We start from the raw sequence: 14635 nt of genomic DNA, 5'->3' as shown, positions 1-14635 counted from the left end.
ATTGTAAAAATTGAAAACTTGTAAAAATTGAAAACTTTCATTCTTCAACATGTAAACCTCTTGAAATCACTGGCAAGATTTTAAAATCTATTTTGTTTTAACAGAACACACCTTTCTCTTCAGTTTATCCTGATTCCCAGTGAACTTAGATTGTTCTTAGCCTTAGCTGAGCAAAATATTTTGCTTGCTGTCCTTGTTCATCTTGTTCAAGAGTCCTTGTCCTGACATGCTCTTTCCCTGATGTGACAGACCTTTGTGACTTATGCATACACCAGTGACAAGCCACTGCAGCCCGCCCAGGCATTTGCATCCCTGTCACTGTTCCACATCCTGGTCACTCCTCTGTTCCTGCTCTCCACCGTGGTTCGTTTTGCAGTCAAGGCCATCGTGAGGTAAGTAAGTGGTTCTTCTCCTTCCTCCAACTCCTGAACACTCACATTCAGTACCAGAAAAAGTTGTTCCTACCAGCTCACATGGAAGAGTGTTGTGAGGTAGCCCTCTGATGCTAAAGATGTGAGAGAAATCAGAGTGACCCTTCCTTTTTACTACATGACACAGAGACAAAGAAACACAGCATAGGAAGGACAGAGAGCTGCAGAGCCATTCCAGAGCAGGGACACCAAGGGGATCAGAGGGATGGAGCAGCTCTGCTGGGAGGAAAGGCTGAGGGACTTGTTCATTGGGATTGTTCAGCCTGGAGAAGAGAAGGCTTGACCTCATTGTGGCCTTGCAATGCCTGAAGGGAGCCCACAGGAAAGAAAGAGAGAGACTCTAGACAAGGGCCTGGAGTGACAGGACAAGGGGGAATGGCTTCACAATGACAGAGAGCACATTTAGATTGGATATGAGGAAGAAATTGTTCCCTGTGAGAGTGCTGAGGCCCTGGCACAGGTTGCCTAGAGAAGCTGTGGCTGCCCCTGGATCCCTGGAAGTGTTCCAGGCCAGACTGGACAGGCCTCTGAGCAAGCTGGGCTAGTGGAAGGTGTCCCTGCCCATGTCAGGGAGGTTAGTACCAGGTGATCTTTAAGATTCATTCCAACCTAGGCCATTCTGTGATTCTATGATTCCTAATGTTCCAATTTTTTTTACAATTTCACTAACTTTGGCACTTGGGATTGATTCAGAGCTTCACTGTCCTTCCTTGGGAGGTGCTCCTCCTCTCACACTCTGACCACCCGCCACTACCCTTCCATCACACTCTCTGGGCTCTTGTCAGCGCTGAGGGGGTGAGAGAGCCTGGTGTGAAGCTCCCTAGCAAGACCAGCCCTGCTGAAGCAAGGAAGAGTAACTGGCTAAACCCTACCTCCACATAAAGTACATTGGGCTATAAGTGAGAATTTAATGATGTCCTGCATCCTGTTCCAGGTTTTTATTTCTGTAAAACAGCCCAACAGAGCAGCTTCCTTTATGCTGGTCTATAGGACACTTAATCTTGAAGGAGCAGATTGGTATAAGTTGAATTTCAGGCTTTTGGGTGTTGTATCTATGGCCTGTATGGACAGAGTCACAGTCATAGTGTGGTTATGCAGACCTACACCCTGCCAAGATGTCCCAAGAGGTGCAAAATGACACCTGGCTGGCAGTAAAGTGTCAGATGCCAAGCACTGGCAGGATGTGAAGACATAACTAACCTTCCCACCCAGAAACATCATTCCTTCATGCCAAGGCTGAGGCACATTGGAAAGAAATGGTATTGCTGCTGTCACTGTCTGTTTTCAGTAGGTAATGTTAATATCAAGCAGCAGTCAAGGGGACTTCAGGCTCCACAGCTGTCCTTTGCCAGTGCCACACTGACTTTAAAAAGAAAACAAACAAAAAAATTAACAGAGTTTATTTTTATCAAAGCAGCAGCAGGAGCAGGGCCACATGAGATGCTTTCCCTAGGTTGAAAATGATTTCTGAGTAGTGGAAAATCTCCAGGCTCCTCTATAAATCATCCAAGCCTCTACATCTCTGTACTATGTTTAGCATAGCCCTAATATCAAAATGGTGTGTACATTTTCCTTAACACTGCTGGCCACCCCCAGGGCAATATTTAAAGACCAGATTTGCCAAAACAAACTGCATCCTTTGTCAAACTCATTTCCTAACATCTTTCTACCATGCACATCATGTCCCCCAAGTGAAGGATAAAGAATGTGTGTTTGGCCACTCCATGGCTCTATCCTCAGTCAAATACATACACGAATACATGCTTATTACTTTTGGGATTAAGAGCTTATACTTTGGTCAGAATCTCAATTTTCTGTTCAAGAATAGTTCTAGTGCCACTAAAACTTCTGAGGGTACCTCATTCAAATGCAAAATAAGGGTTGATGTCATTTTAGGTGCATGATCAAAACAATGTCTTGTATCTTCTACAAGAAAATAAATTCTTGCTTACCCCCTTATGTAAGACTGAAGTTCTGATATGGAAACATATCCCAATTTATAGGGCGCATACATTTTCTGTTCAAGAGAGGAGACAGGAACAGGCATGCTGGCAGGAGGAAGTAATGATAATAGCAGTGATTTCTTGCTGACCTGTCTCTCTGTGGCTTGAAGATGTATTGATAATTTAATATAAAATACAAAGACAGGCTTTGAAATAGACTACTTTCTCATTTGCAGATTAATGTCCAAATCTCTGATCTAAAGGCATATGTCCTTCTGCTTTCCCAGTCTCTGACCCAATGCACCTTGATTTTAGTTTTTCCAAGGTAGTAACTTCACCATGACTGGTGTCTGATTTTGTTCATCCCTTCCCTGGAATGATAAAGACCCAGGTGCTTACAGCACTCTGAAAGGAAGGGGGACAGAAAGAGAGGAGCAAATCCCCCTGTGATGAAGAATGAATTGAACTTGTGTGCTGTATTTCCCAGCAGACAATTTTAAGACCTAAGCAAAGAGTTGCTGTGTGTCTCCAGGGCTGGCTGTGGCTGTGCTGAGGTGTGCAGTACCCAGCCCCTGTGCGCATGCTGTGCCTAGAACCGTGGAATCCCAGAATATGCTGAGATGGGAGGGACACACCAGGATCATTGAGTCCAGCTCCTGGCCCTGCACAGAACAGCCCAGGAACCCCACCCTGTGTCTCAGAGCGGTATTCAAATCCTTCTTGCACTCTGTCAGCCTTGCAGCTGTGACCACTTCCCTGGAGAGCCTGTTCCAGTGCCTGAACACCCTCTGGGTGAAGAAATTTTTCCTGATATCCAGCCTAAACCTCCCTGACACAGCTTCATGCTGTTTCCTTGAGTCCTGTCACTGGTCACAGAGATCAGAGATTGGTAGTTGCCCCTTCACTTCCCATCATGAAGAAACTGCAGAACTTTCCCCTTCCCTTCCCCTGGTGAGAAAGCTGCAGAACTGTTGTGAGATGTCTCCTTAGTCTCCTCTTCTTCAGGCTGAACAAGCCAGGTGACCTCAACTGTTCCTCATATGGTTTTCCCTCCAGACCCTTCACCATCCTCATGACCTGCGTTAGACAGTCTCTAATAGCTTTAGTGTCTTTTTTGTATGATGCAAAAGCTGTGTCAGGATGCACCCACTGCCCTGGCATTTCCAGAGGATGGAGGAACCCTGACTGCAATGGCCTGAGAAAGGCACAGAAGAGATAAGCCTGCCAAGAGGGAAACCATTCCCATGGAGCTCCTTTGGCACCCTCACGACTTGCTCTGCTCTTCATTCCCAGCTACCAGTACAATGCTTAATTATTTTCATCTGTCCTTCCACACACATAAATCTTCATTTGACATCAGGGTGGCAGATGAAAGTATCCCGTGAACTTCTTATGGAACATTTCTGATAAATCCTGCTGGCATGACTGCACAAAAAAGGAAATGTATTCGTGGAAACCTGGGTTTATGTAACTCAGTGTCCTCTGTTTTCTTTCAAGTGTACAGAAGCTGAATGAGTTTCTCCTGAGTGACGAGATTGGAGATGACAGTTGGAGAGGGGGGGACAGCTCTGTACCTTATGAATCCTGTAAGAAGCACACAGGACTTGTAAGTTCTGCTTTATGACACTGAATTTCAAAGCAGAGAGGCCATACAGCCTCATACAAGGGCAGTGGCCAAGCTGACAGAGCCTGGGAGGTTTTATTCCTAGCCTGGCTCTAATATTGACCAGTTTTGCCTCTTTTATGTCCTAGTCTCTGTGCTCTTATGATATGAAGGGTCCCCAAACACACTTAAGCATTGCTGAAGTGTCAGTAGTAAAAAAACCGCAACCTGAACCAACCATAATACACCAACATATTTAAATATGACTAAAATTCAACCTTCTTTGTTTTTATAGAAGGCTCAGGAAGATATCTTGTGGTTATGGGGCTTGTACTGTCTGTTGCCCATACAATCCATCTTATACTGGGCGTCCTTAGGGAGGAACAATTCTTGCTTTGGGAAATTCAGAATTAAAGGTGGAAAAAACCAACACCAAACTTTGTGAAATAGGAATTAATTCCAAAATGCTGTTTCTGGAGTACTAAACATAGAGTTGATTTGAGTAAAATTTAAAGACAAATGAAGATGATTTGGGAAAAGGTATTTTTTCATTTTGACATTTTTCTAAAGCTATATATTTCAACAGATTCAAACTGACTGTACAATTTGAAATGCGACTGAAACTTGATGACAGAAACAGACAGAAAGGATTAGCACAAAATAAATCTTATTTTAGCTTGCCAACCTGAAACAACACCTTTCTTGTTTTTCTGGGCTAGCAATGATAGTAAAAGAAACAAAAATGAGACTGTTTCAGCTTTTATTTTATTTGTCCTGTCCACCTTTTGTTTAGTCCTATAGAGACTGTAGATGATGGGGAAGAGGGTTTGAGAGGGATGGTAGAGATGAAATTTGGGATGGTTATGCATGGGAAGCAAAAAATCCCAATATTTTCTGTGATTCAGCTAAGGGTGTTTAAAACATTTAAAATGTGTGCATGACAATGTTGTATCTGTATTATCACATATTGAAAAGCGCTGGCTGCTTCTCCTGAGCTGCAATGGTGGTAGGAAAGGGAATGGATTGTTTGCTTTACAGGCACCAAATGCTGTCTTCTCATGAGGATTCCAACTTCTCTGCTGTTCTCACTTCTCTCTGTGCAGCACACCAAGGCCATCAACAGGAGGCAGCCCCTGAGGTATCAGCTTGAGAGCTACGAGCAGCCAGCCAGGAAGCAGACACGGCCTGTGGAGATTGATGATGTGGCCATTAAGGTGGTTTGGAAAATGTTTTCCCTCATGAAAATAGGGAGCAGGTCCTCCTGCAACAGCACCCAATGGTGCCCAAGTGCTGCTGTTGCTTCAAATTTTCCATGGCAAGAGCAAGTTTAATAAGTTAGCATCTAGCAAAATTTACAGTGAGAAAAGTGAGCTTCAGACCGAATTTTACAGTTATTTCATGTCTTCTCAGGAAACAAAGAGGTATCATGAATCTGATGTCCAAGTCTTTAGCCTCATATTTGACAGAATGAAAGTATTTGGTAAATAGAACTCAGCTCAAGATCATCCCTTTCTTGCCTTACATACATTATGTACATTTGTGTATTTATCTTTTCTTACTCAAAATTTTTGGGGGTTTGGCAATCTTTACAAACTTATCTTGCTTTTATCTCTGTGTGTACAACCATACCACACCTTGTTCATAAATCACAGATTTATTTTATGAAAGTATTTTAAGTCTAAATTAATAATTCTATTTTTTCCCCTCCTGTGTTTAAATATCTGATTTGTGGTAATTATTTTGTAGGTGACCAATGGATACTTTTCATGGGGAAGTGGTTTAGCTACACTGTCCAACATAAACATTAGAATTCCAACAGGTAGGATGAAAGCACACCTTAAATGTGAAATATATAATGTCAAATTGTTATTGATTCCATTTCTTGATGTTTTGAAGTGCACAAAGGTACACATTTAGAATTTTATAAGAAAAAATAGAATTTAAATTGTATATAAAGTCATGAGCTGTATTGTTATATAATAATATCATTGGATAAACTTTGTGGCTTTTATATATCTATATAGTTTATATAGTTTTACAATAGCACAAACTAAGTAAAGAGTTAGAATAAACATGAAAAATGGTTGAAAAAATATAGTTATTATTTTTAATAGAGAAATTGAATAAAAAAGAAAGAGGAAGAACTCCAGACTCATTTAAACCAAGGATCCATCTAACTCAGTATGCTATTTTCAGCAATACTCATATATTATACTTTTCCTGCCATTTATCAACATTACCGTCTTCCAGTTCACAATTATTTTCATTCAGAAGATGGAGTTTTTCTGTCAAGAAATCCTTAATTATTTTGTTTCTTAATGAATTCCTCTTTATCAAGCTGAGTTCCTGTAATTCCTTGCATCCTCAATGTCTTTGGCTAGGGTTTCCATAGGTTTACAAAATGCTGGTTTGTTTTGAAATACTTTCAAGTGTGAAATATGCAAGTGCATATAGTGCATATAGCAAGTGTGAAAAGTAGCAACTGATATTTTTATTATTATTAATAATAACAATAATTTTTTGTTGTTGTTGATAATGGTGTAATATTCATAACACTGTCTTCTGTCATTTCATGTTAATAGTCTTATGCTCTATTTTGATCTCCTATCAAGGGCTTTGTTTTAAAATAGAGTATTACTTTAGGTTGCTGTCACATGGTGATTTAGTAATCCCCAAGCCTGTATGATTTGTTTCCATGTAGCATTAACTGTCACCAGCAGAATGTCTGTGCTCCAGGAGTTTACAGTCTGAGGCCATGGGTTCACAGGCTGGGTGAGCCAGAGTTTGCCTCCTTTGGAAGGAATAAGACCCTTGGCTCCCAGCTAGAGAGAAGCTTAACTGGAAAATTTCCAGTACCTAAAGGGAGGGGCTACAAGAAAGATGGAGAGAGACTCTTGACAAGGGCCTGGAGTGATAGGACAAGGGACAATGGCTTCACACTGACAGAGAGCAGGTTTAGATTGGATATGAGGAAGGAATTGTTCCCTGTGAGGCTGCTGAGGCCCTGGCACAGGGTGCCCAGAGAAGCTGTGGCTGCCCCATCCCTGGAAGTGTCCAAGGCCAGGCTGGACAGGCCTCTGAGCAAGCTGGGATAGTGGAAGGTGTCCCTGCCCATGGCAGGGGGGTGAAATGAGGTGATCTGTAAGGCGCCTTCCAACCCAGACATTCTGTGAATCTATGAAATGCACTGGCCAGCACAGTTAGTGAGTTCAGTCAGTGTACGGGAAGATCTGAGAAGCACCATCATCACTGCAGAGCAGGACTGGAGGTAGGAAAGTGTCTCTGTGGGGGGAAGGGGAAGTACGGCAAAGCAGAGAAGAGCAATGGGTCTTCTTTCAGTTAATTAATTAGATTGGCCCAAATGCACTTCAGTTAATTTACTAGATTGGTCCAAATTTTCATGGAACTCCAGGCTGAATAATCACTCCCCACCATATATCATTTGACCCTAAATAACTTTCATAAGTTCCATAAAACAAATGTTAATATAGGTAAGAGCAAAAGTCTCATTCCTTTGGAGATTAGTGTGTTACTGCAGTCCATTAATGTTTCCATCGATGAATACGTGCAATATTGCCCATTAAGTAGTGGATGATAAAACAATTATTTAATCACTTTGAGTGCTCTAGAGCTGAATGTAGCTGGGCCTTGTGAACTAGAGTATAACTGCTTTTTCTTTCTTTTTAAAAAGTGTTTCATTGTTTTTACTATTATCATAGGTCAGATGACAATGATTGTGGGCCAAGTTGGCTGTGGCAAGTCTTCACTTCTCCTTGCTATATTGGGAGAGATGCAGACCCTGGAGGGAAAAGTTCACTGGAGCAAGTATGTTTATATAGCTATTAATTGCTGTATTCATTTAAGGAGGAGGCTGAGATTTGCTATGAGAAATGTAAACTTCATGCCTCAGAACTGCATGTTGAGTGATTACCATCACCCAGATCCTCTCTGGAATGCATCACCTGCAAATCAGGAGGCATTTTTCACTGTTTTATCATGTGCAGAGCAGGGTGCCTCAGGAAGGGAGAGAGGCTAGTCTGGTGATTAATATCTAATATATTGGCCTAGCAAATGTCCTGGAAAGAATGCATGGGCTATTCCTTTTATCAAATAGGCTTCAGTACTCACTATAATTGAAGGCAGCATTGTCACATTGTTCCTGTACCATCGTTCCTGTACCAGTGAAAGTGTGGAGTTTCTACAGCCCAGTGGGATATGGGGGGGTGCTAGCCTAACAGAAAGGATGTATTTCCCCTCAGAGCTGCTGATAATGCTGACAGAAAAAAAAAATTACAAGTGAGCAATGCTTTTCTCCTTCCCTGGTACCCACTCAAGCCTCAACTATTGAACAGTGTCACTCTTCACAATAATACAATCAAAAAGCAGCCTGAGCACACCAAACACCTTAAAAGTAAAGGCTGTTTCTGAAAGGAGAGCTGCCCATGAGGTCAGGCCTTGGATTCAGAACCAGTGAATGAGAACCCAGAAAAATGAAGTGGAGCAGCAAGCACTCTTCAAGCCTAGGCAGGGCAGAGAGAGTGGAAGTGATGTGCTGTAACCCCATGACTTGTTCTTTGGTTTTAAAGATCAGTTCTGTTTTTTTAAAACTATCAAGCCAAATTCCTCTCAATTATCTTTTTGCTGAGAAAAGAGGGAATTTTGTCACAGAGACAAATATTTTGTTGCCCCATCCCTTGACTTGTAACCTCCTTTGTCATATTTTTCTTACAGCAGTATTGTAAACTGGATGTTTTTTGCTTTTCCTGTGATAGTATCCATGGCATTTTTGCTCTCTAGCTATTCTTCACTTTCTGCTATTCTAAACATATGATCTCACTGGAGTAGCAGGTACAGTTGAAGCCAAGGCTTCACTAAATTTAGTTTAATTATATATGAATTTAGGCTTTGAAGGAAGAAGAAGATGTGACCTACCCCAGTTAATTTCTTTGAGACATGCAATGAAGGTTTTTATACCATAATCAGGCATTGTTTTTCTCCGTAGTTAAAAAAAAAAAAACAGGAATAAGTAGAATGTACCTTGAAATTATTCTCACAATTGTTTTGAAAGAAGTATTTGAGAAAGACTCAGATTTTTACTAGACAAAGATATGGAACCTTGGAAAGATTAGAAAAAGGAGAAATCTTAGAAACATAATAGATACAGCTTATGAAATGTTTTGTAATTATGAATTGTGAAAAAAAATAAGTTTAATATTGCTCAAGAGATAGAATTATGCTGTCAGTTGATTAGCAGTCTGTACATTACCACAACACCGAGAAACTCGGGTTTTAGCCAACACCTCAGATTTTTTTCCTTGCACACTTAATTGTGATATAGCTGATGCAAACATGGTTATATTTTGCTGGTAATTTCAGACTGCCTGGCAGACAGATGAATACAGAAGGAGACTTCAGGTATTTAACTAAGTGGCTCCTGTATTTTGTAAAACTATAATAAAGGTCCTATTTACTCTTTTTAAGTCCCTTTCCATGTGATTCTCCATGCATGACTAACGCAGTTACTGATCCAGGGATGAAATGCAGGCTAGGTGAATTCCTTTACAAGTTCAGCTATAACAACACAGTAATTGTAAGCATGGATAATATTGCAGCCCCAGTTGTATTGGGACAATCCTGCAAGGCATCACTGGGATTCAAATGCCCTGTTGCTGTGGAGGCTGACTGCTGTGAGAGCTGTGTGTCCTGCTGCCAGGGTTGTCACTGCCTTGGCATCCCAGGGAAATAAAGCATGCCCATGTATCTTTCTGTAAAAGATCTTGGCCAGGGCAAATCTTATGGGCTGGGTCTCAGTTTTTCCCACTTATATGAGACATGGCCCAGAAATGTGACATCCTTAGACATGGAGCTGGGTTTTTGTTTTCCCAGTGAGCAATCAGCTTGAGATGCTTGTTAGACACTGGTGCATTGGGCTGTCTGGGTGTAGTCATTCAGCCAAGGCTGTTTCAGATGAGAGTTATTTATTAATAAGTTATTTCTTAATAATTTGTGGGAATCATGCAGAGACAGGTATTCCCCTCATGCACATCAAGCCAAACAATCTTCTCAGACTGCCAAGCTAAGTGGGGCTAAATGGAAACTTTTCACTTGCTACATGTTTTTTTCTACATTGAAATGTTTTCTGTGCAAACAGCTTGTTGTATACTAAATGAAAAGCTCAGGAAACACAAGAACTGTTAAATAGATCCTCAAAAATTGCCTGTTTTGTCCTCAATTATTCTGGATGTGACAAATATTAGGAAAAGTCAGTGCCCCCTCAGAAAGATTGCCAAGAGCAACACTCGCCCAAAGATTACAACCACAGGAGCTCACAGAAAGCACTGAAGAGCATAATGAGCACTGGAGGGATAAAAAGTCATCCACATAAATGTCAGTGGCCAAAACCAGGAGAACTACCAGTTCTGGTTGCAGGGAAATTCCTTCAAACTCTTGTATGGAATTTGTGTAGATTCTTGGTGCTCATCTTGCCTCAATTTCCTGCTGATATTAGCAGAGGAAATGGTTCATTCTGTGGCTACAGGATTTTGTACACCTTTCTTCTCCTCCCTCGTTACTTTGTAGGATGAGGGAATCAGGGCCTGCTCAGACATGCTTTAGTCTGTTTTAAAATATTATGAGTTACCATAAAAGTGTCTAAACCTCAAGTACAGGTCTTTTTTACTTTTCCTAAAGCCTTGATTTTGATTGATTTCTCTTTTTTGTTGCTGTTGTTTGTTTGTTTTTTCACCTTATGTATTCAAAATCCTATAAAAATGACTGATTAGCTTGGCCCTTCCTACCATTTCAGACTTGAACTTACCACACCCCATTATGGGCAATATGCATATTTTATAGTCCTGCTAAAAATCAGTATAAATAGCCACATTACAAAAAATAAATTAACTAGAGGAAATAAATGCTAATCCCCTCAGGCAAATAAAATACCCTTTTTAGAAATCTCAGGAGCTTCAATTTCAGCCCACTCCCATGCCCTGCAATCACATCACTCTCTCAGATTCAGCAGGGTAATGAAGTATAAAACCAAATACTTAATCCCCTTGTTTGTGAAGGTCCCAGCTCACTAAAGGTCTTCTCTGTGTTTATTCATGGGATTATTGGTGAATGTAGGTTCTCACAGAAATCTCATTCATAATTTTGGAGAATCAAAGTCTATTTGTCAAGCCAAGCCAGGAATGAAATTTCTAACCAAGGAAAAAGGGTTTAAGAAACAGAGCTCCTAAAATTAGTCCTTTACCATTGAGAAAGTCTGTTTTGTTATCATGGCAAGCAGATCAAATCTGGCATGGAATTGCAAGGAGTCTTGCTAGGCTTGTGCCCAGTTTTTGTTGACTTGTAGTTCAGAAGGTGCTCCCAAATTTATACCTGAAAGCATTTTCTCTTTTCCCTGCAGTGCTCTCCTAATAAAAGTTTGGAGGTCTTGAACAGAGCAAGTTTAGGGTTTCTCCTTGTTTGCCTTCACCTAATTCCCAGTCCCTTTTCAAGCTCTTAGATTTCATCTTTTGCTTTCTTGTGACTTTTTTCCCATTGTAAAGAAGACAGGAAACTTCTGCTGAATGAGAGACCAAGTTTTAGTGAGGGACTGTCTGTTTTGAGCCTCAGTGTGTGGCTCTCTGACACTTCTGAGACTTATGTCTCAGGTGCTCTGATGCAGCACCTGCTCTGGCAATTGGTGTATGAAGAAAACACAAGACTGTGCATTTTAGGAGGCCTGAATTATCCAAGTCCTCAGAAAGCTGATGTGCAGCACAGAAAACAACGTCTCAGTTCTGGCATTTTGGGAAGATGCTTAATCCATGAGTCTGGCATTCCAAAGACTCTGCGTGCTATTAGAATTTTTATGCTCTTTCTAGACTTGGATAGCCTGCCAATGATTGCAGCTGCAACTGGTAACCCAGCAGTCAGGCACTCATTTCTGTCTCAACATAAAAGTGTTTCATCAGGAGTGTTCATAGGCCTGAGAGAAGAGGATTTGTTTGTTCATGGCTTTTTTTTTTAAGTCAGGAAAATAATGTTTTAGCATGAGTTTTCTACCCCCTTCCAATGCCTGTTTCAATTTACCTGGTATAATCTCTTTTAGGTTTTGCACTTTGCAGTGATGCATTCCCATGCCTGGAATGAGCATCATTGCTGGTCCAAAACCACTTTCCCTGCCATTCCAGGCTCTTGGCACTGTTAAAAAATCAATTAACAAAAAGAGGGAACTGCAAAATCATTCATGTCATTGCTAATATTTGAATGTTCTTCAGAATGTGTTTCTAAAGAATATAATCCTTAAGAAGTGGAGGATGACAAGGAAAACCTACATTTTGTAGGGCTGTGCACAGCTTTATGCAGCCCTAGTGCTACAAAGAGATTCAAAATCTGTTCTGATAATACAGTGTAGCTGCAAACTCATCTTTACTCCAGGGGAAATTTGACATCAGTTATCAGCTTCTGCAGGCCACTTGCAGAACTGTGTGGAGAAGCTAACTTATTGCTTGCCGTGCAATATTAATATTTTCATTTTTAATAGGTTTTATGATACAATTTTAATTTTAAGTACATTTTCTAACAACATAATTTGCCTGTTTAGCCACTATGCCTTGTAGATATGAAACTGTCACATTTCAAGAAGTATTATGGTTTTGCTTAGACCTTGTTTGCTTTCCCTTCAAGAACATTAAAAACCCAGACTTATGTTGAGTTCTTAAAGTATGTCATTAACTCCAGGTTCACTGTGTAAAACTAGCACAAAATGTGTTATTCTTTATATTTCCTGCTTACTAAATGTCATTTACCATAACTTACAGTGTAAATGAAACAGAACCTTCTTTTGAAGCATCCAGAAGGTATTATTTCTTTTCCAGTGTATCATAAAACAATCATTAATTTCTTCAGAATTTCCCCAAATCCTCATCTTTGTGCTCTTAAGCCATCTCCATGTTTCCTTACCATGTTGATAATTGTTTCCCGTGGGATTAATTGATAGACTGTGCAAATCCAGTGGATCCCACACTTCCCCAGCCAGTGAACCACTACCTCTGTCTGTTGTCTGAAAGATGCTCAGCTCCCATCTGACAACAGTGGGAGTTCAGTGTGCTCCTTGCTATGCAAGGCAGAACCTCTGCGTATGAGGCATCATTAGGTGTCTCCTCCCACATGTTTTTGAGTTTTCTGCCCAGCACTGGGTTCCCCATGGTGCCTAATCTGGGATGGGATGGAGCAGGGCACAGAGGGAGCCCGCTCAGCTCCAGATGAAGCCAAGCATGGACTCCACCCCCGGCTCCAGGTTTAAAAGAAGGACAAGCTCCACTAAAAATATGTCATAAATGAGAGAGAGGTAGTGGCACACAGAGCTGTGGTTGGGAGCCACACCAGGGTTTGCTGCCCCATAATCTTGAGGACGTATTTCATACGAGTGCATATGAACGGCTAAAACTCCTGGAAGTTTTGGGATATTGCTGACAGCTTCTAACCAGCTGTTTCTCCTGCCTTAGCACCCCTCTCTCAATAGCAGATCCTACATGTTTGAAGCTAAGCAAATGTTTTGGTGGAAGCAATACAATCAAAGGAACCTCATTGTGGCCTTCCAGAACCAGCATGGACCCTAAAGAAAAGATGGAGAGAGACTCTTGACAAGGGCCTGGAGTGATAGGACAAGGGGAATGGCTTCACACTGACAGAGAGCAGATTTAGATTGGATATTAGACAAAACTTCTTTATTGTATGTGTAGTGAGGCCTTGGCACAGACTGCTCAGAAGCTGTGGCTGCCCCATCCCTGGAAGTGTTCAAGGCCAGGTTGGATGGAGCTCTGAGCAAGCTGGGCTACTGGAAGGTGTCCCAGCCCATGGAAGGGGTTGGAACAAGATGATCTTTAAGGTCTCTTCCAATGCAGGCCATTCCATGATTCTATAAGTGTTCAGATCCATGAGCTGGTACCAGTTCACACCTCCTTCCTCACATTACCTTGGGCATCTCAGAAAAATTTCTGAAAATACATGACTATTTTTGCTGCTGTAGCTTGGAAAAACAGACAGCAGTAAAGAACATTCATGCTCCTATTGACAAATGTCAATAGGCATTTAGACACATTTAAGGTATGTCTAATAAATCCTTGGGAGGCTACCCATGATTTCTTCCCAATCTGTATTAAACTGCCCTCTTTTCCAATATCATTGAGGATCTAATAACCTGAAAGGAAAAAAGTATTCACTGTTAAGAAAGTATTTATATGTGTGGCCACATAAAATAATCTCACACTTCAGAAGGCAGCAAGTCAAGTGTGCCAATGCCATTTGAACAGTGCTTTTTCTCTCTCTGTTTTCATGTTAGAGAAAATAATGCCAAATAACTATTCCTGTGAGAATTTAATATTTCTAGTATCATTTATAATTTGCTTTTAGATTTGAATTGCAATTACTAGATTTAGGGAGGTACCAGCCTTTTATAGTAGAAGAGAACGCAACCCAGAGTGTAGAATTTGCCATCAGGGGAGAGAGTGGGTGCTGTTCTAACAAAAGCATCGAATTTAAAACTCTTCCCTTCTTTTTGTTTTGCTTATGTGTTTCCCTGTGTTTTTCTGAATGCACATTGATGAAATTAACTTAAAAAAACCTGATTATCAGACATTTTATGGTGTGAAGGCTTTATTTCTTACTAA

At 40.9% G+C, this 14635-nt stretch overlaps 1 protein-coding gene across 9 annotated transcripts in view; it reads left to right on the top strand.

Annotated features, from left to right (window-relative positions):
* Nucleotides 1-14635, top strand: part of ABCC9 (ATP binding cassette subfamily C member 9) — a 72737-nt gene that overhangs the window by 29594 nt on the left and 28508 nt on the right. For 5 of the 9 annotated variants that reach the window (XM_074539211.1, XM_074539209.1, XM_074539212.1 and 2 more), the window contains 7 exons: nt 250-392; nt 3872-3980; nt 5081-5191; nt 5724-5796; nt 7697-7802; nt 9354-9392; nt 12785-12823. In XM_074539211.1, the coding sequence (XP_074395312.1) occupies nt 250-392; nt 3872-3980; nt 5081-5191; nt 5724-5796; nt 7697-7802; nt 9354-9392; nt 12785-12823 (620 nt within the window). The remainder of the gene's footprint in view (nt 1-249; nt 393-3871; nt 3981-5080; nt 5192-5723; nt 5797-7696; nt 7803-9353; nt 9393-12784; nt 12824-14635) is intronic. The other 4 variants (XM_026796808.2, XM_026796805.2, XM_074539213.1 and 1 more) reach the window with 3 other exon arrangements.

Source organism: Zonotrichia albicollis, chromosome 4 (genome assembly GCF_047830755.1).
Source record: "Zonotrichia albicollis isolate bZonAlb1 chromosome 4, bZonAlb1.hap1, whole genome shotgun sequence".
Classification (NCBI taxonomy): domain Eukaryota; kingdom Metazoa; phylum Chordata; class Aves; order Passeriformes; family Passerellidae; genus Zonotrichia; species Zonotrichia albicollis.
Note: the sequence above shows the minus strand (reverse complement) of the source record. Positions and strands in the feature narration are given on the sequence as shown.